General features: G+C 45.0%; 1 protein-coding gene across 3 annotated transcripts in view; it reads right to left on the minus strand.

Moving 5' to 3' along the window:
• CROCC2 (ciliary rootlet coiled-coil, rootletin family member 2) overlaps positions 1 to 26,643 on the minus strand; it is a 165,602-nt gene that overhangs the window by 30,660 nt on the left and 108,299 nt on the right. For 2 of the 3 annotated variants that reach the window (XM_074190727.1, XM_074190728.1), the window contains exons 24-28: positions 18,836 to 18,979; positions 14,013 to 14,251; positions 12,800 to 12,959; positions 10,027 to 10,194; positions 1,248 to 1,605 (exon numbers count right to left, since the gene is read on the minus strand). In XM_074190727.1, coding sequence (XP_074046828.1) covers positions 1,248 to 1,605; positions 10,027 to 10,194; positions 12,800 to 12,959; positions 14,013 to 14,251; positions 18,836 to 18,979 — 1,069 coding nt within the window. The remainder of the gene's footprint in view (positions 1 to 1,247; positions 1,606 to 10,026; positions 10,195 to 12,799; positions 12,960 to 14,012; positions 14,252 to 18,835; positions 18,980 to 26,643) is intronic. The other variant, XM_074190729.1, reaches the window with a different exon arrangement.

Raw genomic sequence — 26,643 nt, forward strand, 5'->3', positions numbered from 1 at the left:
TTGGCATTGCTTGTCTTATCTCTAAGGTGCAATGGTCTGTTCTCTGTTAAAAATATTTCAGGGGTGAGTGAACAGGAAAGGTGGGACATCTTCTTAGTACCCCTGAAATTAGGTCCACCCTCTTATGGCAGGTCATCATTTAACTACATAGATTATCTGATTATCAATGAGGTGATACAGCTTGAGTCCTCCCCCACCCCATTCCATCTCCCTAGATCTGGAACCAAAGCAATACTATGACTGATACTGGAAAGGGTGTGGAATCAACTGTATCATGGCTCTGCTCACCATTTTAGTAATTGTTTTTAGGTTTTTGCAAGGCAAACAGGGGGTTAAGTGTCTTGCCCAAGGCCACACAGCTAGGTAATTATTAAGTGTCTGAGACCGGATTTGAACTCAGGTCCTCCTGACTCCAGGGCGGGTGCTTTATCCACTATGCTACCTAGCCACTCCCATTTTAGTAACTTTCCAATACAAAATGTCTCTCTTTGGCTATCACTCTTCTTTACATATGTGATCCCTCTCTAGGAGGATAGAAGCAAATGCCTTGAAGGTAAGGGTATTTGTTTCACTTCCGTATTTTTATTCTTAGCATTTAGCACAACGTAAGGGTACATAAGTGAACCATAAATGCCCTTTCTTTCATCCATTCATCCATCTATCAAACCATCCATCTATCCATCCATCTATCAAACCATCCACTCAAGCATCCATCCATCCATCTATCAAACCATCCGTCCATCCATCCATCCATCCATCCATCCATCCATCCATCCATCCATCCATCTATCAAACCATCCACCCAAGCATCCATCCATCCATCCATCCATCCATCCATCCATCCATCCATCCATCCATCCATCTATCAAACCATCCACCCAAGCATCCATCCATCCATCCATCCATCCATCCATCCATCCATCCATCCATCCATCTATCAAACCATCCACCCAAGCATCCATCCATCCATCCATCCATCCATCCATCCATCCATCCATCCATCCATCCATCTATCAAACCATCCACCCAAGCATACATCCATCCATCCATCCATCCATCCATCCATCCATCCATCTATCAAACCATCCACCCAAGCATCCATCCATCCATCCATCCATCTATCAAACCATCCGTCCATCCATCCATCCATTTCCTCTGATCCTCATTTCCTGCTTGGGTGGTCCACTTGGATCATGGGGAGGTCTCACAGATTCTGCCTTTGACCTTCCCAGTATGACTGACCTCACCTGACTGATGCTGACCTCTGGCTGGGGAGGGTGCTCTTCTTGGTGGTGCACCAAGGCCCAGTCCCCGGCGCAGGACTGAATACAGCTTACTCAATGTGGCCTCAGTCTCTCTTCTGGTTTGTTCAGCCTGGTCCAGCTCTTGTTCCAGGCTTTGGATACGACCATTAGCTGTACTCAGGCGCATCTGGGAGTTTTTGGCCTCTCCACAAACCTGCTTCAGCTTCATCTCCAGGTTGTAAAGCTTATCATTGAGTGCTTTCTCATTTCTGTGGCATTCCTGTAGGTTCTCCATCAGCTCTTTCTCTCGGATCTTGATTCCTGACTCTGTATCTGCCAGTTTTCTTTGCAAGCTGAGGATCTAGAAGAATCAACCAAGGACACTAGAAAACAACTGTACCTACATTTTCGAGAAATTAAGATATTAGAGGAAAAGGGACAAATAGGGCCTTGTATGGTGAGATCACCTTAGCTTTTCTGGGCCTGCCTCCGAAGAAAGTGGAGCACTTCTTTGGAGTTTGGACTATTCCCTCATTCAATCAATCCACCAACCAATACTGAACTTCTATAAGGATACAGGTTACTTTGCATGGTCTTGACCCCCTTCTACCCACTGATGTCTCTTCAGGTCCATCCATATGCAATTGCTAGTATAGGGCATCAGAGTCCTATCGTCTGGAGAGCATAGCACCAGCTCGAGCTGGAGAAAAACAGCTCGTAAGACCTGATGGAGAGCTTCTGCTTGGGGAGAGAAGCATGGCTCATGTTATGATCTGGGAGTGTAAACATAAGCCAAATCAGGTGAAGCAAGAGTTCATGGGCTTAGCAAATACCAAGAAGTTTTCAAGAGTTCATATAAATTATTCAAAGCCCTGAGGTGTTGGCACCAAGTAGGTGAGAGAAAAACTTTATGAAGGGTGGTATTGGCAAAGAGCCAGTTTGACTCTTGGGACTTCTTTAGCCAAGATCATGGTTTTATGGTGCCCACAGGCTAGTCCTGCTACAATGACAGCATCACTGTGGGCCTGGAGACCCTTTCCCTACAAAGTATACTTCCTCCAAATGATTCATCTGTGGCTTCAGAGGTGGGACTGGTGGCAAGTTTCTACCAGTGTTGGGGCAGGCCCATTGTAGAGGGGTGCCCAAATCCTATCCTTGAGCCAACTATTCTGCTGGTTTATTAGGTGGCGGGCATTGTCTGATCCCTTAAGTGAGCCTGAGATCTGTCTCCTGGACTACAGATTCCTCTTGATCTTACAATATACATCAGAAATGAATATAAATTCAATGAAGGTAGTTTGGGGGTGAAATGAGGTTGTCACAAGTTCCTGAGTGGATACCTAGTAAGGAGAAGGGTGGGGTTCTTAGTTGATAGGCCAGGGGACTCGTCCCTGAGTAAATGGGAGAGCTCCTTCCAGGAAGATCTATAGATATGCAGGGTTAGGAAGAACAGACAACACTGGTCTCTTCTGTCAAAGGCTCTGCTAATGCATGTGATGAAAGTCTTCCTCTTGTTTTTCTGATGCTTTGGCAGCTTGGAAAGTGTGTTGCAAGTTGCTCTGGGAAGCCTCTGACTTGCCCACCTCATTGACTAGGAGGACTGAGGGCACAGGGCTAATAATGAGGTGAGAACACAGGATTGGAAAGGGTCATCTGGGAGAGGGGCCACTGGGGCATCGTGATAGCAGCATTCCATAGTGGGCATTAGAGTGACCTAATTATCTTGAAGGAAGGAAGGGCAGTAACTCAGCTATTGATCGAGGGTTTGATCTGTGGGCTCTGACCACCTCTTCCAAGGATGAAACACTTTGGAAAGATGAGACTTGGCTTGGGGGACCATGGACAGTGCAGAAATGACAGATCAGCCAGGAGTTCTCATCAGAGGTAGAAGAAGGGATAGGAGGGAATGGACCTCAGGGAAGGGATGGAAGCAAGTCTGGGGATCATCCCCAGCACCGGGATCCCTCCAGGATGGAGGGCAGTCATCAGGATTGACCATGAACCTGCTGCCTTCCCCACCAGGTCTTTGTCCCAGCTCTTCCTTCACAGATCTGGACAAATCAGAAAGAGTTTATCACAGTTTTTTAATACGTCTACCAAGTCAACCATAAATAACTACCATGGCAGAAGAATGCTGTTCAAGTTGCCTTTGAAACAAAGGGGATCATGTGTAAAATCTGAGCAAGTCTAAGAGATCTGGTGTTCCAAGTCCTTCACCACCTGGCTCACGCCCTCCTATCCAGAAGTAGCTAACTTAGCTCCCTTCATGAATACTATACATTCTAACCATGGGCTCTTCTTTGCCTTCCACTAGTCTTCATACCTTTGTGTAGGCTGTCTGTCATGTTTTCTGATAAGCCGGACCCCAGGGGTGGAACTCCACTTCCTGCCAGTGGACACATTTAATTTCCCGGAATCCCTAGCTTCCTTCAAGGTTCAGCTCAGGGAATGCCTCCAAAGTGCAGTCTTTCAGCTCTGTGAGAACTTTCCCCAATTCAGTTAAGCCCAGTATTCCAATTATGCATTATTAGTATCTTTCAATTCCAATATATGTGGTAACCCTATATTATACATGCATACACATGTCCATATATACATACATGTAACAACAATACACATATACACACACCCATGTATATATTATATATGTAATATCTTTGGGAGACTGGATCTCAAGACCCAGCCCATGATACATTTTGATGATCTGCTGAATCCTATTAGCTCTGTACTGTCTGACCAACTCCTTCAAGGTCAATATTTTCCGGTAAGCCAGACTCCAGAGGTGGAGCTCCCCTTCCTGAGAGGGGTCAGCTTGATGCCTGTTGGCTCCAACTGGGGAGCCCAGGAGCTCAGACTTTTTGAATTCATGAGGTTGCCTCTGAGTCCATCTCAGGATGACTGATGATCTGTGCTTAGGAAAGAATCACAAAATTGAAAAGGCACCTGGGTAAGTCCTTGCTTTAGTTGCCATTTGTCCAAAGCCATAAAGTTTCAGGGGAGGAGGGGTAGGGAGAGTTATGCCCTCTCCTTGGCGAGCAAGTTAGTAGTTGAATCTCCTTTTAATTTTAATTTTATTATTTAATTTTATTCTTTGATCCTTTCAAGGCAATGGGATTAAGTGACTCACCCAAGGTCTCACAACTAGTAAGTATCATGAGTCTGAGGCCAGATTTGCTCTCAGGTCCTTGGGAGTCCAGGGCTGGTACTCTAGCCACTGGAAATCTAGCTAGCTAGCACCCCGTATCACCTTTTTAACTGACCCAACTCCGCAGCTCCTGCTGCAGTGTGTCAGTGGGGTGAGGGGGAATTGAAGGATGTGTTAGGACCAAAGGAACACCCCATGCTGGCTGTATCATACCAATGTACCAAGTCCTTCCAGCTCTGAGCCTTTGCATCTCCCTAGAAGTGGCCAGGGCCCAGGCTCACACTCTGGATTTACTTAAGCTGGAACAATCAAGGAGTCCTCCTTATACCCATTATACATAAAATGTGTATTATGTGGCCTATTTGCTGCATCACATCATAAGGCTTGATGTTGAGCTCTCATAGTACAGGTGAATGAAGGACCACACGTTGATGGGCAAAAGATGCAGGTGCAGCAAACCACTGGAGATCCTTTGGGGCTCAGAAATTATTTGGGGCTCAGAGCCAGGACCTGGGTGATAGATATCTTGCACTTGCTGCATATAGATTCCATATAAAATGACTGACGTTGATTGGCTACCAAGGTTTTGGCTGGTAGGATGGTCTGTTCTGTCAGGTGGTTGATATAATCTGGCATTTGTGGAATGTATCTGCCCATTGGGTTGTCATAGGACATAGATGATGGGGACATTGAACCTGCTAAAAAATAATGTACAGTTGATCTGGTGTTGGTTAAACTTCTTGGTCACTGAGGGTTCTTGAGGTTCCTTGGTCACTGTGAATAATGATCAGTTGCCAGTTTCTGAAGCAAGTGGGGGTATTGGAAAGCTGTGTGAGTTAAAAAAAGAGAAGAACCTTTTAGTTCCCCCCCTCAATCTCTCCTTCATTTCAAAGGCAACTTTTACCTTGAACAGCATTCTTCTGCCATGGTCGACTTGGTAGAGAAGTATATATAGAACCAGGTGGGGGACTGTACAAGAATGGTGCCAGTGACAGATTCTATGAAGAATAGTTATAAGACTGGGTAGTTAGAGATAGTATACTCTGGAGGGTAAAAACCATTTAAAAAAGAAATTTAGGAAATGAATCTAAGAAGGTGTTTATCCTCTCTTGGGGCCAGATGAGCTGGAGAGTCCCCTTGTTGGTATTCAAGTTTCCTTCCTGAGAGCTTAGTCTCCTTTTGAAATGTAGACTTTCTCTTCTCAGCATCTCAGCAAGGTCATTATTAAGTGTCTGAGGTCGGATTTACACTCAGGTACTCCTGACTCCAGGGCCAGTACTCTATCTACTGTGCCACCTAGCCGCTCCTGCATGTTCCTTTTGCCTCAGTTTCCTCATCTATAAAATTAGCTAGAGAAAGAAATGGCAAACTACCCCAGGACCTTTGCTAATAAGACACCAGATAGGGTCATGAAGAGTTAGACATGACTGAAAAATGACTGAATAGCAGCAACAAAGACTTCTCAAAGTCACCTTCCTTTGTGAGAGTCCTGCGATTCTATAACTGGATGGCCTTGAGACTTCTATTTCTCTCCAATGCTTGATAGTACCTTATTCCTATGGAAGCATTAACTTGAAAAGGATGCCCAAACACAGTCATTACAAGTGAAGAGAGCCTCCCCTCCAAACAACACTGATAATTCAGCATAAATTATAGACACAACTATTTGCAAGTATTTGAGACTCTGTTGGGGTTTGAGATAAATCCAAAATTTCTCACAATAAGACTGATCTCAAAGTAGAATGGAAGACTTGAGTGGGAAGCAGGGAGTTTCTTCTTCTTCTTCTTCTTCTTCTTCTTCTTTAGATTTTTGCAAGGCAATGGGGTTGAGTGACTTGCCCAAGGCCACACAGCTAGGTAATTATTAAGTGTCTGAACTCAGGTCCTCCTGACTCCAGGGCTGGTGCTCTATTTACTGCGCCACCTAGCGCCTCCAGGAAATTTCTTCTGACCTCTTTAGGCAACTATTGGATGACTCTCATTGAATATTGGGTAGAGGGGTATTGGTCACAGATGGGTTAGAACAGAGGGTCTCTGAGGCCCCTTCCAAATGTACAATTCTAATATGATCCCCTTCCCTGGGTGCTGGGATGACCCTGGTTATTTAGGGTGAGGGCAGTGGCAGGGAGAAGTGAGATCTGGTCTTCCCCGAATTGCATAGACTATCCCATCACTTTTGTGTTAAGCCACCAGCAGGCAGGTGGGGAGAAAAGTTTGGTTGTTGAAATTTCTACTTGGAAGGGACAGTCAAAAGTCTCCCAGAGGAAACTTTCCAGTTGCCCAATGGAAGGCTTTCTATTAGGAGACCTTATAATTTTACTGGAAAGACAGCATATGAAGGGGAGTGGACAAGGAGATATTTATGGGCATGTTCATACACATAGGAGTCCTACAGTGACCTAGAGACTGGACAAGATGAGGAGAAGGGTCACTTAGAAGAGCTGGGTTTCCAAGGCCCAGCTGGAGCAGCTAGGGTGCTGTCTTAGGTCTGGGTAACCCATTGGAGCCCCGGCTTCCCTCAAGGCTCACGTCAAATCCCACTTTCCTCAAGAACACGCTCCCCATCAGCCCTAAGGCTAGGGTCTCCCTCTGAAACCATCCCCAATTTATCTTGTTTGTGCCCAGTAGTGTCCATACTGCTTCCTCCAGGAGACAAAGCTCTTTGAATATAGGAACTTTTTTGTTGTTGTTGCCTCCTTGTGTATCTCCAATGTGAAGCATAAAGGAGGTGCTTAAACTCTTTCTGTTTTGACTTGGTTATAGGTTTCTAGTGAAAAAATATTCCTTGTCCAAGTGATCAGTCTGAATTTCAGTCTGAGCCTCCATATGAATATGATGCTAGATAGGAGTTGGAAGCCACCCTAGGGACCATCCAGTTCAGGGGTCAACCAATGATTGCCCATAGGCTAAATCTGGTTCTTTCTGGACAACCCTTGAGTTCAGAATATTTTATAAAGGGACAGCTAGGTGGTGCAGTGGATAGAGCACTGAGGCTGGAGTCAGGAGGACCTGAGTTCAAATGTGGTCTCAGACACTTAATACTTAATAATTGTGTGACTTAGGCAAGTCACTTAAACCCATTGTCTTGCCAAAAAAAAAAAAAGACTGATTTTGATCCTGGCTGTCATTTGGCATCCCTTGAATTCATTCAGTCTTTTTATTTTATAGATGGGGAAACTGAGGCTGTGAACGAAGTGACTCACCCAAGGCTATACTGTGAGATAAGATTTGAATAGTTTTAGTTCCTTCACCTCCCACCCAAATCTTTTTCCATTTCCAAACTATGGTCCCTCAAAGCTTATAAACTATGGGAATGAGCCCTAGATGAAGTCCAGACCAAGATCAGAGCTCAGTGTGGGGTTGGGAAGCGGTCAGTAACCTTGAAAACTCGGGGTCTCAGACCCTAAGAGGAAACCCTCCTGTCCAGTCAAACCCAAGTTGGACTGAGGCCGGAGATGACTCTCTCAGGGTCCTGTCCTGAGGGAGGGTTTGTTCCGCATCCTGGGAGGTAGCCTAGAAAGGCAGGCACTTGGGGCCAAGGCCACCCAGGGAGTTCCCGTCCCCTTGCCAGGACAGCAACAGAACAGGGTGGGAGGTCAGTCAGCCTGGGGAGAGAGCATGGGAGGTGAAGTATCTAGGCTCTAGAGGAAGTGTGGGATCAGCTGCAGAGGCAGGCAGGAGCCAGCCTGGAGGCCCCACAGCCCTGGGGGGCTCAGAAGCTTGGTTTGGGCTTCCCCCCCTCCACCATCACTCCTGGAAGACCTGGGCCATGGGATGGCACCCCCGTCTCCTCTGTAAAATGAGCCTCGATTTTGTAGATGACTAGAACCACAACTACAACAAATTCACCAAATATGTATTTTACTCCATAGCCACTATCTATTTAACTCCACACACGTATATGCATTTAAATTTATGTTTGTGTGCAGACACACCCAAGCATATTGTCTCCTCCCCTAGTTAGCCTGTAAGCACTTGGAGAGAAAAGCTTGGTTCATTTTGACCTTTTCTCCCCAGTCCCAAGCCTAGAGCCCTACATATAGTAGGTACTTAATAAATGGCTGTCACTTCACCGACTGAATTCTTAGATACTTTCCAGGTCCAACATCCTTGTTTTCTCTCCATGTGGAGTCGATCAATCCAGATTGTTCCTAGTCTGGGCAGAAGCTGGGTAGACTAACCGCTGCGTCATGGTGGCCTCTCCCATCCCTTTCCCCACTCCTCCAGCAAGGATTGACATTGGGCAGCCTGCAAAGAGAGGGGACTGAGGCCTAGTACCACATTAAGGCTTCTCTTTCTAGGTTCCATGACATCCTCTTTTCCAGGGCAAGGAGGGAATGTTGACTCACTTGCCCTCAAGACAAAAGGGCATTTTGTTCCAAGAGTAGTTTTAGGTAGAATACTTTGTTGAACCAATTCTTGTCTTCATCCTCGATCAAGAGACTTCTCCATCCAGGGACCTTTTATGGAGAGTCAGGGTCCTATTTCACGGATCTCACAGGCTGAGAACTTATAAGAGACCGCAGACAATGTCTGGTCTAAATCCTTATTTTACAGATGAAGAAATCCAGGTCCAGGCAGGGAAATGACCTGTCCAGGGTTTCACAGGATATCAGTGACTAAGCTGGGATTTGAACTCGGGTTCTCTGCTCCATCATGGGTCTTTCTCTGCCTTCAAAGAAGATCCCACAACCCAAATCTTACAGAAAACCATCCCTTATTCTGCAAACCTAGCATGTGTAGAGATATTCCTTATCATTGATAGATTTATAAAGAAAACCACCTAAGCTTCTTTGCCTTATCCAAGGTCACCCAGATAGTAAGTGACAGAGCAGAAGTTGAACCCAGCTCCATTGAGTGACCCTCAGCTAAAGATCGGTGAACTCTATGATAGGGTCACTCAATAGCTCAAAGGTGATTGTGTTGAGATTCAAACCCAGATCTTCTGACTCCAAACTCAGCTTTCTTGAAGTCCCTTCCCCCACTGGGAAACTTGCTGAGTGCTGATCCTGAGAGACAGTGGGGGCAGTATATGTTTATGGAGTAATCCCCCTCCCACTACTTCATCTTTACTTCCTCCTCCTCCTCCTCCTTCTCTTCCTCTTTGTCTCTTGGTCCCTATTGCCCCTCTTCTTCATCTTCATCTTCTTCCCTCTTCACTCAATAGAATACAAGCATCCTGAAGTCTAGAGAAGTTCTGTTTTTAATTTTGCATGTCTAGTACCTCGGACAGACCCTGGCCTAGAGAAAATGTGTAATGAATGCTTTGGTGGGTTGGTTGGTTGTTTGAATGAATGAATGGTTAGAGACTTCTCAGACTCTTTCCAATATTGAGGGACTGAATGAGTGCACTCTCTATCTCTCTTCTCTCCTCCATTCTTCCTTCCTCCTCCTCCTCCTCCTTCTCTTCCTCTTTGTCTCTCTTGATCCCTATTGCCCCTCTTCATCATCATCTTCTTCCCTCTTCTTTCCTTCTCTTTGAACCTTGCCCTCCCCCCATCCCGAGTGCTGACCCTCCTTCCTCTGGTCCTCACTTCTTCCTAGACTCCCTTTTACCTCCTCTGTCCTTGACTCCACTGGGGACCAGGACCTCTGGGGACTCTGCAGGGAGGACCCGAGCCCCTCCTACCTTCTCACCTCCTTTTGAGCACGTTCCCAGTTGGCTTCGATGTCCACAACCTTCTTCTGTAGCTCCGTGGCTTCCCGGTGGCCCTGCTGCACTCGCTGCTCCTCTTGGATGACTCTGGCCTGCAGGTCATTCACTTCCTTGCATTTCCTCTCATTCTCCCCCTCCAGGGCTTTTACCTGTGGGGATGACAGAGGGTCACTGCCCAAGTACCCTGGAGACTCAATGAGGTCGCAGCCAGCAAAAAGGACAGGGGGCTGTGCTGAAGCCCCCCTCAGAGTCTAATCATTCAATTTTCAGTGTGAACATTCTAGCAATCTGCAAGCTACTAAATTTATTGACTATTGTCTAGACTTAAGAAAGTGCTGGAGAAAATGTAAAGGATGTGATTTAAACATAAAAGTGGGTCATGGGATCCAATGGCTAAACATTTATTAGTGTGTCATGGATATGGGATCCAGTATTTCAATATTTACCAGCACAGCCCAGAGTCAACCCAACTACATGTCAACCCCACTAGACCCCAGGGCGCTTGGAAACTGCAACGACAGTTAATATTTCTATATTGCCTCAAGATTTGCAAAACACTTTACATATTTAATGTGATTTCATTAGTACCACACAGCAGAACTTGGAGGTAGGATTCTTCTTCTTCTTCTCATTTTACAGATGGAGAAACTGAGCCTGAGAGAGGTCAGGTGATTGTTCAGGGGCAAATAGCTTATCAGTGCCTAAGGAAGGAGCCTGACCTGGGTATAGCGCCTCATCCATCACAACTCTGCCTTAGCTATGCAAGGGTTATGTGCCTGGTCAAGTAAAGTAGTGGTTGCAGGACTGGCCAAATTAAGCAGCTGAAGTGTGGCTGGTTGAGCGGTGGTTATATAAGTGATTAAGTAAAATAGTGGTTATGTGGAACAGCTAGGTGGTGCGGTGGACAGAGCGCTGGCCTTGGAGTCAGGAGGACAGGAGTTTGAATCCAGCCTCAGATACTTGCCTAAGTGTGACCTTGGGCAAGTCATTGAACCCTGATTGCCTCATGTTCAGGGTCATCTCCAGTCATCCTGATCTAAATCTGGCCACTGGATCCAAATGGCTCTGGTGGAGAAAGTGAGGCTGCTGACTTAGCACAGACCCCCCCCCCCCTCAAATCCAATTCAGGTGCTAGTCATGGCTTCACCTCCCTGAGGTCATGGTCTTCTTCAAAAATGAAGGACAAACATTAGTGGTTGTGTGACTGGTTAAGGGGTGGTTATGTGAGTAGTTAAGTAGTGGTTTTGTGATTGGTCAAATGGTTATGTGACTGGTCAAGTAAAGTAATGGCTGTATGACTGGTTCATCCCTTTGGTCCTCAGTTTCTTCCTTGGCCAAATAAAGAAAATAGCGCTAATCTCCCAGGGATTTTTGTAAGGCTCAGCTGAGTAAATCTAGACAACCCATGTTTGCTTGTTATCTCTGGATACAAAGACCAAACAGTCTCTATCCTCACAGAGCTTTCGTGTTTCTGCAGATCTCTCCATGAAGTGTGACTTCATCCTATGAAGCCGTCATTCATCCAACCTTGATCAGAAATGGACAGGGATGGGGGAAGCTCTCTCCTTCCTAGAAGCTGCCCCCTCTAGTTCCTGGAATGTTGTTTCCGAAGGTTGACCTGACATCCCTCCCTTTAACCTCTACCCATTGCTCCTGGTCCAACCCTCTGGGGCCAAGCAGAATGAGGCCAAGCTGTCTTCTCCTTCAACCACTTGAAGATGTCTCTGTGTTCCCCCCAAGTCTTTTCTCTAGGCTAAACACCGATGTTGTTTCCCTCTTTGAGAGGAAATCTGACAAATCTGGTTCGGATTACCAGCGTTGGTCAAATGAACACTCTTTTTCCGAGATAGTTATGTGTTAATTCTCAGATTGTAACTGGTTTAAAAATTGTGGCCATCCTTTTTATTCTATGGAACACAAATCTGCTTTGCTAGGGTGATTTGATGACTGCTCTTTGGGGATCCACCTTCCTTTTGCTTATTCACTCTTCTTCCCTCTCAGAGGGAGCCTCCCCAGGAGCCCAGTCAGTTGGGTAGGGTCCCATTGCTGAGTGTTCCAAATTTTGTGGGGAAATTCTTTTGATTTCCCAAACATCAAAGTTGGAAGGGACTCCAGCAGCACCTTACAAAGGAATCATCATGGTCACCCACTTGACAAGGAGGTTTCCGGTCCTGAAGGCAGAGGACCTGTGTTTGAAATCCACCTCAGATGTTGTCTCCCCTGATGTGTGACCTGGGAAGAATCACTTCCTTTAGCTCAGCCTCAGTTTCCTCATTTGTTAAAAGAGAGGGTTGGGCTAGATGGCCCTGGAGAAGATGTTCAGCTCCAGAGTTTCAATCAAACTCTACTTGGAAACCCCAACAACGAGGTGAACTCCCTCCCTCCTAAGGTCTCTCCTTCCACTTTGGATAGTACCAAGTTCAAGAAAGATTTTGCTGTTATCAAATCCAAATCCGCCTCTCCTTATCTTCCACCCACTGTGTCTGGCTCTTTCCTCTGAGACCAAAGAGAGCAAACCTAATTCCTCTTCCTTACTACAGCAAAATGAAGGCTGGCTCAGTGGGTATTCATGATTTGGGAGGGCTTTAAGGTTGACCAAGCACTTTCTTCACTAGTAGGTGATGGGTCATCACAGATGCTCCGAGGGCCTTCCTCTATGTCACTGAGGGCCACCTCACCTCTTCTATTTGGGGCTCTACTAGGGGACAAAGGAACATGTGCAGGCGACATCCAAAGCCAACCCTCACTGGCTACCTGTCTCCAAAGTTCCTGGAGCTCTCGCCGGGCTTCCATTCTTGACCTCTCCACCTCATGGAGGGTCACTCTGAGCTCTCCAGCCTCTTTCTGGACTGAAGCTTTGGCTTCCTCCAAAATGATGAGCTTCTGTTCCTTCTCCTCTTTAGCCCTCTTAAAACTGAGAGACAGAGAGACAGAGACAAAGAGATACATACACACACACACAGAGAAAGAGAGAGGAGAGAGAGAGAGAGAGAGAGAGAGAGAGAGAGAGAGAGAGAGAGAGAGAAACATGACCCTTAGTATTACTCTGTTGGGGTTTAAGACAGCCAACATCTTCCCTCATACTCAAACCTGCCATATTGACTTTTCTGCTTCTTGAGACCATTGGACCCTGTGGAAGTCTAATATTTTGTATTTTCTCAGTGATGAGGAATGACTTATGTTTTCCTAATATTTGGGATCATGGGGTCTTAGAGTGAGAGTCTTTAAGTTCACCAGTCCAATCTTTTCATTTTGGGACACTTGGAATCTAAAGACTTGGGTTCCAATCTCTGTTCAAATACTTCTAGTTTGTGTGACCTTGGAAAGTCACAGACTCCCCTGCCTTCATTTCTTCACCTGTCAAATGTGGAGACTGGGCTAGATACACTGTAAGGTTCCCACTAACTCCAACTCTACCACTCTGTCAGTCCTACAAATGAGAGCTCGAAGAGTGGCAGGAGCCAAAGAAGGTACAATGAACAGCAGTCCAGGTGAACCTGTCTGTGTCATTTTGGGCTGGACATGGATTCGGCTCTGGAAAGCACCCAAACGATTTCCTTAGAATATTTGGCTCCTCTTTCCACCATATTCCCTCGGCAGTCCAAGGGCTCTCAACTTCCTTTCACTCTTGAGATCTCAAACATTTCAATCCTAAATTATACACCGGTGTGTTTGTTTCTTGTTTGGAAATCTCTTCCCCAGAAGATGGAAAACCCTCTAAGCAAAAGGAATGTCTGGGGAATAATTGGGTGGGATTGGAATGAGGGCAAGGACCTCATCCCTCTCCTGCTTGCAGGACAGGATCATAGGATCATAATTGGATCTGGTCCACCCCCTCATTTTATAGATGAGACGTGTCCTAGATCCCATAGATAGGAAGTGGCAAAGGTGGGAATTTGAACCCGGGCCTTCCTCCTTCAAATCTCTTGTGTGTGGGGTCCTGGCGGCCCACCGTCCTTGGGGGTACCTGATCTTTTCATTCTCCACTTTCTTGATGGCCTGGCGAAGCCCTTCATTGGACTGCTGCAGCAGGTCCTTTTCTCGGGTCTCATCTTCCAGGGCTCTGGTCACGGCCAGGGCTTCCTTGCGTGCCAGGTCTCGAGCCTCTTGGGTCTCCCGAAGCTCCTGTTGTATCTCTGCCAGCTCCCTGCTGGTCCTTTCCTGACCTTCCTCAGCCCGGAGGATTTGAGTTCTCAGCTCGTCGGCCTGTGGAGGGGAGGCAAGAAACCACTAATCAAGACTCTGGGCTGCACTTGGTCCAGGCTGACCTCACTCCTTGGCACCAGTGGGGAGGCCATGGGCAGCTAGGCGCCGTCGGGGACAGGATAGCAGACATGGAAGGAGGAAGACCCGGCCTTCCAAAGGGTGGTCTCAGATGTGTATTGACTGGGTGGCCCTGAAGGAGATATTTCCTTCTCCCAGGCTCAGTTTCCTTATCCACAACCTGGTAACAATAGTAGTGGGTTACCTGTTGTTCTTAGGGCAAAGGCATCAGAGGGGTGAAGAATAGAGATTCTAGGAGAAAGGACCTGATCTGAGTGGAGGAAGTAGCCTGTGGGGAGGCTGGGAAAGATGGCAGAGTCCACAGGCTGAAGGGAGGAGAGGGCTCTTCGGGCCCTGGGAGGCCCCAAGCCAAGACTTGCTCCAGGGGCATGTGTAAGGGGTGGAGGCTGGACGACTGACCGGAGCTGGAAGTCAGTGGAGGAGAGGAAGATGAGGGAAGGTCGGAAGATGGGGTGGTGGGAGAGGCTTTCTGAGGTGTGTGTGTGTGTGTGTGTGTGTGTGTGTGTGTGTGTGTGTGTGTGTGGTTGTATGTGTGAGTGTGGCAGTGGAGGTGTGTGAGTATGGGTGTGTATGTGTAATATGGTGAGTGTGTCTGTGTGAGGCTGTGGAAGTGAGTGTGTGTGAGTGGGTGTGTACAGGGAACACTGGAAGCTCACAGAGATAGAAAATCCTGTTTTTCTGGAAGCCCCCCCTTTCCCCAGTAACACTGTCCAGAGCCTGGGCCCAGGCCGGGCTCCTTCTGGCCTGGCCTGCTCTGGGTTATTGCTGTTCTGTTTTGGAAGAGGAGGCTGAGGACCCCCCCGGCCCCCCTCAGAGTTTTCCATGAAGCTCAGCAGAAATTCGCCGGGAGGTCAGTGACCAGAGAAGGGACATCCATCATCCAGGAAGCTGTTTGCCTTTCCCAGGGAGGGGGAGAGGGAAACCCCAAGCAGATTCAAAGAGCAAGGCCCCCCAGGCCCTGGCCAAGCCGGGCAGCCCCTGCTTCAGGAGTTTTACAGCCAAATCCCTTAATGTGATTAGACTCATTATTGCTTTGCTGGAGACTTTCTAAACAAGCGGGTTCCAATCCCATGCAGGCCGCCAGGGCTCCAGCTGAGCCTTGGATGGCAAGGAAGAGGGCTGGGGGCGGGGGGCAGGGGGGCTGAGCAGGCTGAGGGTCCGGCAGCCGCTCAAGTTCAAAGGCTCCGGGAAGGCCGGCCAGGCCCAGCCCAGCAGCCTCTGCCGGGGCTCCTCCTCTCCCCTCCCCCAATTAACCCTCTTCTCCTTCCCTCCATTGGGGGTCCCTGGTTCTTGTTCTCAATGCTCTCCCTTCCCCCCTTTTCCTCCTTACTTCTCATTTTCCTCATCCTCCATAATGGATCTTACTGAGGAGCTTTGCCTGCGTCCTGACAAAATGAAGGCCCCCCTCCCTGGCCCTCTCTCTGCTCCACCCCTTGTCCCCACTTTTTCACTTCCTTGTGGGCTCTTCCAGCTCCGACTTTGAAAAACCTTGAAAAAGGGGCTCTCTCTCTCTCTCTCTCTCTCTCTCTCTCTCTCTCTCTCTCTCTCTCTCTCTCTCTCTCTGTCTCAGTCTCTGTCTCTGTCTCTCTCTGTCTTTCTCTGTGTCTCTGTGTCTCTCTCTCTGTCTCTGTCTCCATCTTTCTGTCTCTCTGTCTCTCTCTATGTCTATCTCCCTCTGCCTCTGTCTGTCTTTCTGTCTCTCTGTCTCCCCCTTCCCCCCTTCTCATTGTTGGCTTTTTTGTGTCCAGAACCCTCTAGAGGAGCCCGCCCCCCAGAGGAGCCCAGGGCCTCACTATCTAACCCAGGAGAACAGAAGTTTCCTGAGATTATTTTCAACCTGGCATTTTTATGCCCAGACCTGCATGGGATTGGAACCTGCTTGTTTAGAAAGTCTCTAGTAAAGAACTAATTAGTCTAATCATAGCCCCAATCTGTGCTGGTTGTGTGACCCTGGACAAGTCCCCCAACCGTTAAGTCTTCTGGGCCCTTCTGGGCATCCCTGAAGTTGGCAGCTGCAGAACCCAGGGAGGGGGTTGGTTCCTAGCATCCCGGAGAGTGACATTTCGGAATACTCTGGGCTCACCTGTATATTCTAGGGATGTCTAACAGCTCTTTGAAGGGCTAATGAGTAGAGGAGGAATTGGATGCCTACAGACTGACCCCAGAGGCCAGGAGGTCAGTTTGACTGGCAGGCTCTCTGGAGATGGGAGGGACGGCTCCTCTCCCTAGGAGTTGTAAGCAGAGTCTGGGGGACTTCAAGTTCAGGGTGATACTGTGGAAACCCCTGGGTGAGGGAGGGCCTGGGACCCTGCTGAGCCTCCTTCTAGCTCTGGGAAGTATCCACAAACTCCCATTTTTAGTGGGTCTTCTGGTCTTCCTCTGGTGCCTCACCAAGGAATTTGTATACAAATGGTGCTTAATAAATGCTTGTTTGTCTAGAGAGCTAGAGGACAGCTTCTCAGGAGCCTCCAGAGGGAACCATGCATATGGGAATGGGGAGGGGGTGGAAATCAGGTGCAGCCTCTGAGCTTCTTTCCAACTCTGAGATTCTTTGCTTGGATTTGACCAAACCTCTGAGGTGTCTCTGTCGAGGGGCACTGGTAAGTTAATAAACATTTACTAAGCATCTACCATGCCTTAGAGCCCTACTAGGGATCCCCAAAGAGGCAGGAGACAGACCCTGTCCTCAAGGAGCTTCCTATGGAATGGAGGGGAAAACAATGAAGATAAACAGACAAGACAAAGCAACAAGGAAAAGAATGAATAGAGGGAAGGCTTCCTGGAGAGCTTGGCACTTAACCAGGGCAAAGAGGAGGAGGGAAGGTAATCCAGGCATGGGGCACTGCCAGAGAAAATGCCCGGAGGTGCGAGATGGAAGGACCAGTGTGAGCAACAGCCAGGAGACCAATGGAGCAAAGTATACAGAGGTGAAAGAAGCCTGGAAAGGCAGGAGGGGCTGCCTAGGGGGGCTTTGAATGCCGTTAAAGGAGAATATTTTGCAAACTAGATTTCTGGGGGAAAAAGGCTGATTTCCTTCATACTCAGGCTTCATTTTTCAGCCACTGTGGCCACTAGGGAAGAAGTCAAGATGGGGGGAGCTCCCCCTATATTCGTTACAAACTCAGGAAGACTAATGATCAGGAAGCAGGAAAAACTGCTCCTCATACTTCAAATCCAGGAAGAGATAACAACTCCTGATAGTCTTTGGGGAGCAGTTGTGCTCCTCAATATTGGGCATCCCCCTAGGCATGACTCCAAGGAGGTTAAGGATTTCACTTCTCCTTGGTTTTGGGATCAATATTCCAGCTTTCTCTCGGTTTGGGTGGTCATTGCCATAATGACCTCCACCTGTAAGCTCAGGGAAATCCCAGAGAATAAAACTGCACATCTGACCTCTGTTTTCTGTTATTTTATTTTCACCTTATTTGGAAGTGATAGGACATCACTGGAGTTTAGTGAATAGAAGGGTGACAGGGTTGGAACTGTACTTTAGAGAGGGAGAGGATGGGGGAAGGAGAGAGACAGACAGACAGGGAGGGAGAGAGAGAGAGAGAGAGAGAGAGAGAGAGAGAGAGAGAGAGAGAGAGAGAGAGAGAGAGAGAGAGAGAGAGAGAGAGAGAGAGAGAGAGAGAGAGAGAGAGAACTCTGGTGCTCCTCTCCAGAATAGACTTTGTCCTGAGCTGGAGTTCTAACTGCTCATCTTCATCTCATGCTTTGGAGAAACAACATGGAAGACAATGAGCCTTTCAGGCCCATGGGTTTGTAGCTAGACTTTTCAGATGCTTAACAACTGTGTAATATATATCTTTCCTCTGTGCCACAAAGGTTCCCAGTTTCCTCTATGATCCTATTTCCTGTATTTCTTTGTTTATTGATGTTTGTGCTGATGATTCCTCAGCAGTAGGACAGAAGATAGAATGCTGTCCTGGGATCAGGAAGACCTGAGTTTGAATCCTGACTCAGACTAACTAGCTGTGTCAACCTGGACAAATCAGTTCATTTTTCTTAGTCTCAATTTCCTTGTCTGTAAAATAGAGATAATAATTCCCACTCTCCCTGTGATAAATGATAAAAGGAGATCATATTAAAGCCCCTAGAACATTCTAAGTGCTATATATATATATATATATATAATATACACACACACACATATATATATCACTTACTTTTAATAAGTTCACAATAAAAACAAGATTTAGAAAAGAAATAATTAAAGACTAGTAGAGATGTGAAGGAACTAATTCCTCTAGTGGTTCATTAGTGCATACCACTCATCTGATATGCACCAGATGACTTTATTCTAACTCATTATTTTGGCTAATTACATATAAGTTCTGCTATTTTTACATTGCCAGAGAAGTTTGTTTTAAATGTTTAAGTCCCTTAAATTTCAAGGTCCTAAGACAAGGGTCATCTTACCCTGCCTTAGTTTCACCCTTGCCCTTAGCTGACCAGCTGTGTCACCTTTTCATTTGTCCTGAGAAAGGAAAAGTTGGCATCACTTACCTCTTTGCCTACCACACTCTTTTCTCTGACTAGTTCCTTTATGTGCTCCTTCAGGGCCTTGGCCTCTTCCTGGTGGGTAGTCATGGAGGCTTCAAACTGGGCCTGGAAGGCCTTCAGCTCTTTGCTGATGCTGGCCACGGTGTTCTGTGACAGAATGAGCGGGAAGGAGAGAAGTTTGGCATTGAGTTGTTTCTGCCGGGAGCTTGGGGAGGAATGGGAAAGGGGTCTTCTGAGAAAGTCAGATTGTACTGTGTCCTGGAGGGGACCTTGTCCAAGGGGTTCATGCTCATTTAACCCAAATGATGAGTCAAAGTGGGAAAAGCACAAAGTTGGCATCAGAAGGACCTGGGTTCAAATTCTAGTGCTGCCCATTTCTTTTTATTATTTGGACTTTTTCTTTTTATACCTTTTGCTTTTATATCATAATTATTTCTGAATTTGCCTTTTCCACATTACCCTGCCCAATAATATTTCTTTTTAATAAAGATTAAAAGAGTCAGAAAAAATAAAATCTACCTATTACTACCATGTGATGTCTCCCTCTCTCCTCCCTTCCCCTTCCCCTTCCCCTTCCCTATCTCATCCCATCCCATCCTATCTCTCTTTTTGTGGGCTCTACAACTCCAGAATTTGTTTATAGCCATTATTTAATGGTATTTGGAAGGATTTGATAGAAATTTTGAATGAATCCCTGCCTTTATTCTACCATCTTGACTCTGAGAGAGGAAAGGTTCTATCTCCTACATATCAGAAATGACAAATGCTGTGTTTTAAAGGGGGCATTAGAAACCATTTAGAACAGCAATCCTTCATTTTTAAGGATGATTAAAAGGAAGTCCTTGGACTTTGAATGACTATAGGGGATGACAGATTCTAAATGACAAAAACCAGGATTCCAACTCAGTTCTTCAGATATCAAATCTAACTTTTACTCCACTAATATCAGGCAGTTTACCTTGATTTGTGCCATTCAATTTAAAAATGATGGCCTACCAAATTCTTTAATCTGAAATTTGACATTTTCCATAGTCTAGGACCCACCATATCTATTCTCTGACTGCCACTCTCTATTAATTTATATCTTAATCAAACTGCATTGCTCCCCAGCCTTGTATGCATCTAGAATCTTCTCATTTATATATTTTTTCTTCAATCATTCTCTCCAGAATCCATCCTCCTCCCTTCCATTTGTCTTCTAAGCTTTGTCTTGTGAAATATGATTCATTTTCCAGTCAGGAGCAATAAATCATTTTTCTAAATGGACATCATATTTTGTATATGTCTCAAGTTTTTATTATATCGTATTTGGTCTTACCTCTTTTTGTGGCTCTGGGCACCATTTAGTCATTCATGGTGACAGATAATTCTTTAACCCTCAAGTTTAACCCTCAAATGAAAGTCTCTACTGGTAAAGTGAATTTCTTCACCAGGAGTTCTTTATTCCAATAGCTTTATCACAAGTCTGATCCAAAATATTCTATAGATATCATCAAGCTATATGGATTACATGGATTTTGTGCTCTACTGCATTGCTATATTTTAATCTCTAAGACATCAGATAATACCTGTAAAACATTCACTAAATAGCAGTAGCAGTATCAATAATAAGTGATGATGTTTGGCCTTCATGACATTAGGGAGGTGATATCATGACAAGCATGTGAATTGAATTTGAATGAGGGGGGCTATGCTAAGTCACCTGCCTCACTTTCTCCTCCTGAGCCATCTGGGTCCAGTGGTCAGATATGGATCAGGATGATTAGAGATGACCCTGGAGGAGAGGTAATCAGAGTTAAGGGACTTGCTTATGGTCACACAACTAAGTGTCTGAGGCAAGATTAGAATTCAGGTCCTGTTAACTCCAGGGCTGATGCTCTATCCACTAGGCTACCTAGCTGTCCTTCAATAATAAGTTCATTCATTTGAGAAATGAATGAATTCCTTACATATCTTCACTACTTGCACCTCATCATAGCTACCTTTTTTTGTTTTGTTTTTTTGCAAGACAAATGGGGTTAAGTGGCTTGCCCAAGGTCACACAGCTAGATAATTATTAAGTGTCTGAGGCTGGATTTGAACTCAGGTCCTCCTGACTCCAGGGCTGGTGCTTTATCCACTGTGCCACTTACAGCCCCAATGTACCTACCTTCTTGAAAAGAACAGTTCCTATGCATAAATATCCTACAGAAGACCTTTCCTAAACCCTAAGATGTTAGTGTTTCCTCTGCCCTAATACTACTTTTTATTTTATTTTATTTTATTTTAATTTAATTTTTTGGGGGATTTTGCAAGGCAAGGGGGTTAAGTGGCTTGCCCAAGACCCCACAGCTAGGCCATTATTAAGTGTCTGAGGCCACATTTGAACTCAGGTACTCCTGATTCCAGGGCCGATGCTCTACCCACTGTGCCACCTAGCTGCCCCTCATATTACTTTGCATTTATTTCTTACATACTGTTTGTTTTCTTTATGTATTTATGTCTACCCATCATTTTAATTTCCACAATGGCAACTCTTTGAACTCTGGATCTGTTTTCTTTCTATCTTTGTATCCTCTGTCAAATATCGACTCTTTTGTGACTGGGCCAGTTCCTTAAACTTTCAGAAATTATAAGAGAAAATTTCTCTTCTCCCCTAACTTTCAAAATACAAATGGATCACCTGCGGTAAAGGATATTCCTGTGAATAGTGAATACATTATGCCATTATAATTATAATTATATAGTTACATAATTATATAATTATAATTATAGCTCTGATTGGAGAAAAGCTCCATCTCTGTCATGTGGTCCTCAATAAATGTTTTAGTATTCATTGAATGGATTTAATGAAATGCAGCATCCTTCTAGAATAAAAACTTATTTGTACATTAATAACCATTTAGTGCCTCTATTCTCCCTGAATGGGCATTACAAAGGTCAACGTCTCCCCCTGCATTCAGGGCTACCTCCAGCCATCCTGAACTTGCTCTTCCCACTAGACTCAGAGAGTTCAGAAGGAGAAAGTGAGGCTGGTGACTTAAGACAGTCTTCTGTCATAGAAATTCAATTAACTTGAATGCTGTGACATCACTTCCCTGATGTCACAGTCCTCTTCAAAAACAAAAGAAAAACGACATTGTTCTTTTAAAATTTATCGTACTTAATCTATGGAATAAAACAAATACTTCCATACTGTGGTATACCAAACAAATGGAAAGGAATTCTCAAGTAATCAGAATGTTGTATATGAATGGGACTAGTTCATTTCCAAAACTAAAACAGATATCAATGGACTCCATTATTGTGCTGTGCAGATGAAAACTGTCCAATAAGGATAGACACGCCCAGAGTTAAAGCAGAGGGCTGAGGACCTCAGCGGATCCAACAAAGATGGCAGGTGTATGAACTGTGATCTTCAGAGTAGCACTTGTATTCCATATTCTATCAAACAAGATGGAGGGGCCTTCACTAGTAATCAGAATGTTGAATGCAAATGGGAGTAATTCATCCCCCAAAACAGAACAGATATCCACATATACCCCAAACTAGAATCCATTATTATGCTATGCAGATGAAAACCATCCAAAAGGATACCCATGCCCAGAATTAAACCAGAGACCTGGAGTAGAATCCACTCAGCTGATGCAAACCAGGCAGGTGTGTTAATTATGATGTCCAACATAGCGCTGACATACTGTAGTATATCAAATACGATGAAGGAAACTTCACAAATAATCAGAATATTGAATATGGATGTGCATAATTCATCCATGAAACCAAAACAGATATCAACATGGATCAAGAACCGGAATGTTTTAGTATGTTGTATAGATGAAAATTATCCAACTTGGATAGACAAGCCCATAATTAAAACAGAGGACTGGAGTAGAACTCATCATGCCTCAGGTGATGCAAACACGGCAGGTGTAATAAGTATGATTTCCATGCTCCTGTAGACTTGTTTATCTCTTAAATAAGCCTCAGTATCTCTTCTAGGGCTCTCCAGTGGAATCTACTTGTCCAGTATTTGCTCCCTTCTTAAATGAGCTTCAGTAGCTCCTCCCCCTTGAATTTCCCATGACTGGACTAACTTTTGCTGGGCTTCCTTCTGTTACTTCCTCATATTTTTCACCTTAAAGTAATCCCTACTAGTTCCTCCCAGAATTTCCAGTTGATTGAGCTGAGAAAGTTTCATAAGTATTTCAAACTCAGCCTTTACCTCACAGTCTCTTTTATACTAGGTAAAAAGCCAAACTCAGTAGGTATCTTCTACTATTTAATTATATGCTCAGGAAGACAAAAGACTAGGAAGTCTGAAAATCTGTCTTGCCTTTAGGATTCTTTAGTGTTTTAGCTACTCCTTGTGATGCAGGGCCCAGGAAATGACTTCTGTTGGACTCAAAGAGGTCAAGTCCTTTGGGATAGGAAAGAATAATGGATAGAAGTCACCCATGCTCATTGAGTGCTGTCTTAGTCACTCAGTTGTGATGTTGGGCACCGGAAAAGACTCATGTTGGGCTTGAAAGGGTTATGTCCTTTGGGATGGAAAGACTAATGTGAAGAAGGTCACTCACACTCAATGAGTATTATCTTAGTTACTCATTGTGATGAAGGGCACAAGAAGTAACTTATGTTGGGCTTGAAGCAGTCATGTCCTTTGGGACAGAAAGACTAATGCATAGAAAGCAACAATTACTGTTTTAGGCACTTTGTGATGTAGGGCACAGGAAATGACTTTTGTTGGGTTTGAAGAGGTCATGTCCTTTGGGGTCCTTTGGGATGCTTAGAAATGCTTAGAAAGCCATCCATGCTCAACGAGTACTCATTGTCATGTAGGGCACAGGAAAAGACTTATGTTGGGCTTGAAGGGGTCATGTCCTTTGGGATGGAAAGACTAATGTGAAGAAGGCCACCCATGCTCAATGAATATTGTCTTAGTCACTCATTGTGATGAAGGGCATAAGAACTGACTTACATTGGGCTTAAATAAGTCATGTCCTTTGAAATGGAAAGACTAATGCATAGAAAGCCACCAATGCCCAATGATTGTCTTATGCACTTTGTGATATAGGGCACAGGAAATAACTTTTGTTAGGCTTGAAGGGGTCATGTCTTTTGGGGCAGAAAGATTAATGCATAGAAAGTCAACAATTCTCAATGAATACTCATTGTCATATAGGACACAGGAAAAGATTTATGTTGGCTTTGGGATGGAAAGACTAATGTGAAGAAGGCCACCCATGCTCAATGAGTATTGTCTTAGTCACTCATTGTGATGAAAGGCACAGGAAGTGACTTATATTGGGCTTAAAGGAATCATGTCCTTTGGGACAGAAAGACTAATGCATAGAAAGCCACCAATGCCCAATGATTACATCTTAGGAACTTTGAGGGCACAGGAAATGACTTTTGTTAAACTTGAAGAGGTTATGTCCTTTGAGATGGAAAGACTAATGCAACAAAAGCCACCCATGCTCAATGAGTACCCATTGTCATGTAGGGCACAGAAAAAGACTCATGTTGGGCTTGAAGGGGTTATGTCTTTTGGGATGGAAAGACTAATGTGAATAAGGCCACCCATGCTCAATGAGTGCTGTCTTAGTCACTCGTTGTGATGAAGGGCACAGGAAGTGACTTACGTTGGGCTTGAAGGAGTTATGTCCTTTGGGACAGAAAGACTAATGCATAGAAAGCAATGATTACTGTCTTAGGCACTTTGTTATGTAGGGCACAGGAAATTACTTTTGTTGGATTTGAAGAGGTCATGTCCTTTGGGACAGAAAGACTAATGCATAGAAAGCCACCAATGCCCAGTGATTACATCTTAGGCACCTTGTGATGTAGGGCACAGGAAATGACTTTTGTAGAACTTGAAGAGTTTAGGTCCTTTGTGATGGAAAGACTAATGTGAAGAAGGCCACCCATGCTCAATGAGGACTGTCTTAGTCACTCATTGTGATGTTGGGCACAGGAAATGACTTATGTTGGGCTTAAAGGAGTCATGTCCTTTGGGACGGAAAGACTAATGCATAGAAAGCAATGATTACTGTCTTTGGCACTTTGTGATATAGGACACAGGAAATGACTTTTGTTGGGTTTGAAGAGGTCATGTCCTTTGGGACAGAAAGACTAATGCTTAGAAAGCCATCCATGCTCAGTGAGGACTCTCTTAGTTACTCTTTGTGATGAAGAGCACAAGAAATGATTTTTGTTGGGCTTGAATGTACCATGTATTTTGGGATGGAAAGACTACTGTGATGAAAACCACCCATGCTCAATGAGTAGTGTCTTAGTCACTCATTGTGATGAAGGGCACAGGAAATGTTGGGTTTGAAGGAGTCATGTCCTTTGGGACAGAAAGACTTATGTTGGACTTGAAGGGATCAGGACAGGAAAGACTAATATGTAGAAGTCACCCAAGCTCAATGAGTACTGTCTTGGCCACTCATTGTGTTGCAGGCTTTGAGAAATGACTTATGTTGGATTAGTAGGGGTCATATCCTTTGGGGAAGAAAAGACTAAGTTAACACCACCTATGTTCAATGAGTACATCTTGGTCACTCCTTGGAGAGTTGCCCCCATAGCTTATGTATTGGAAAATAGGTGGAGCCAGGTGCTAAAGTATACCGCAAATACCACCCTAGTTCAACCTACTCTGAAAATGTATTTAACTCTCTTAAGGTCTCCCAGAAGAGAGTTCTTTTTCTTTCTTGTTCTCTTATTTGCAGGATGGCCACTCTTTAAGCTAGAACCACTTGCTTCCAACCTAGGCCACTGGAGAACTATGACCTTTGATCCATGTGGCCAAACTCACTGCATTGTAAGCCAGCCAGCTCTTTATGGCTCCCCTTTCCTTTCTTCCTTTCCCTTGGGCAATCTTGCCTAACCCTTTGTTATTTGCCCTCTCCTCAAGGAACTTACAACTTGCTCAATGTCCCTCCTGGAACAAAAAAGTTTCATCTGTGAACTTTGAAGATTTGGGAAATAAAAATCCTGAGCATTCCAACTCCAGAGCTACTGTGCATTTTTTCACTTCAAGAATTCTGATCTCAATCACGATCAATCTTTTTCATTTTAAAATAACCCTTACTTGTTCCTCCTGGAATTTCCAGTTGACTGTGCTGAGAGTGTTTCCTAAGTATTTCAAACTCAGCTTCACTTCACAGTCACTTTTACCCCTGGGTAAAAAGCCAAACTCAGTAGATATTTTCCACTATTTAGTTACGTGCTCAGGAAGACAAAGTGAAAACTTGTCCTGCAACTTAGGATACTTTAAGTCCAGGAAGAAATAACCATTCATCAGAGAATGGTGTTTAAGGATGGGAGTCTTTGAGGAGCAATAGGGGAATTTAATATTGTACAACCTTTATAGACCAGCCTCTGAGGAGGTAAATGATATTCTCTTATCCTTTCTTTTTGGATAAATGCTCCCTTCATTGTGGTCATCATCAGCATGGCCTCCACCTCTAGGTAAATCCTAGAGAATAATATGACATGCCCAACCTATAGTTTCTGTCATTCCATTTCAACCCTATATTTTTAAGGTTTGTAGTGTTGACTTTAGTTGGACTTATCTCCCTCTATTATATCATGACCTGCCATCTCTCATGCCACTCTCTCATACTTTTCCCTTTAAAGCAATTCTGACTAACTCCTCCTCTGAGACTTCCAGTTGATTCAGCTTCTTTTGTTATACTCTTTTCATCCTGAGAGTCTTCTTCAGCTGTCATGATTCCTATCTGCCCACTGGACCCAGAGGGCTCTGGAGGAGAAAGGGAGGCTGGGGACACAGCACAGCGCCCCTCCCCCCAACTCCAATCCACTTCATG

The sequence above is a fragment of the Macrotis lagotis genome, chromosome 6 (assembly GCF_037893015.1).
Source record: "Macrotis lagotis isolate mMagLag1 chromosome 6, bilby.v1.9.chrom.fasta, whole genome shotgun sequence".
In the NCBI taxonomy this organism is placed as follows: domain Eukaryota; kingdom Metazoa; phylum Chordata; class Mammalia; order Peramelemorphia; family Peramelidae; genus Macrotis; species Macrotis lagotis.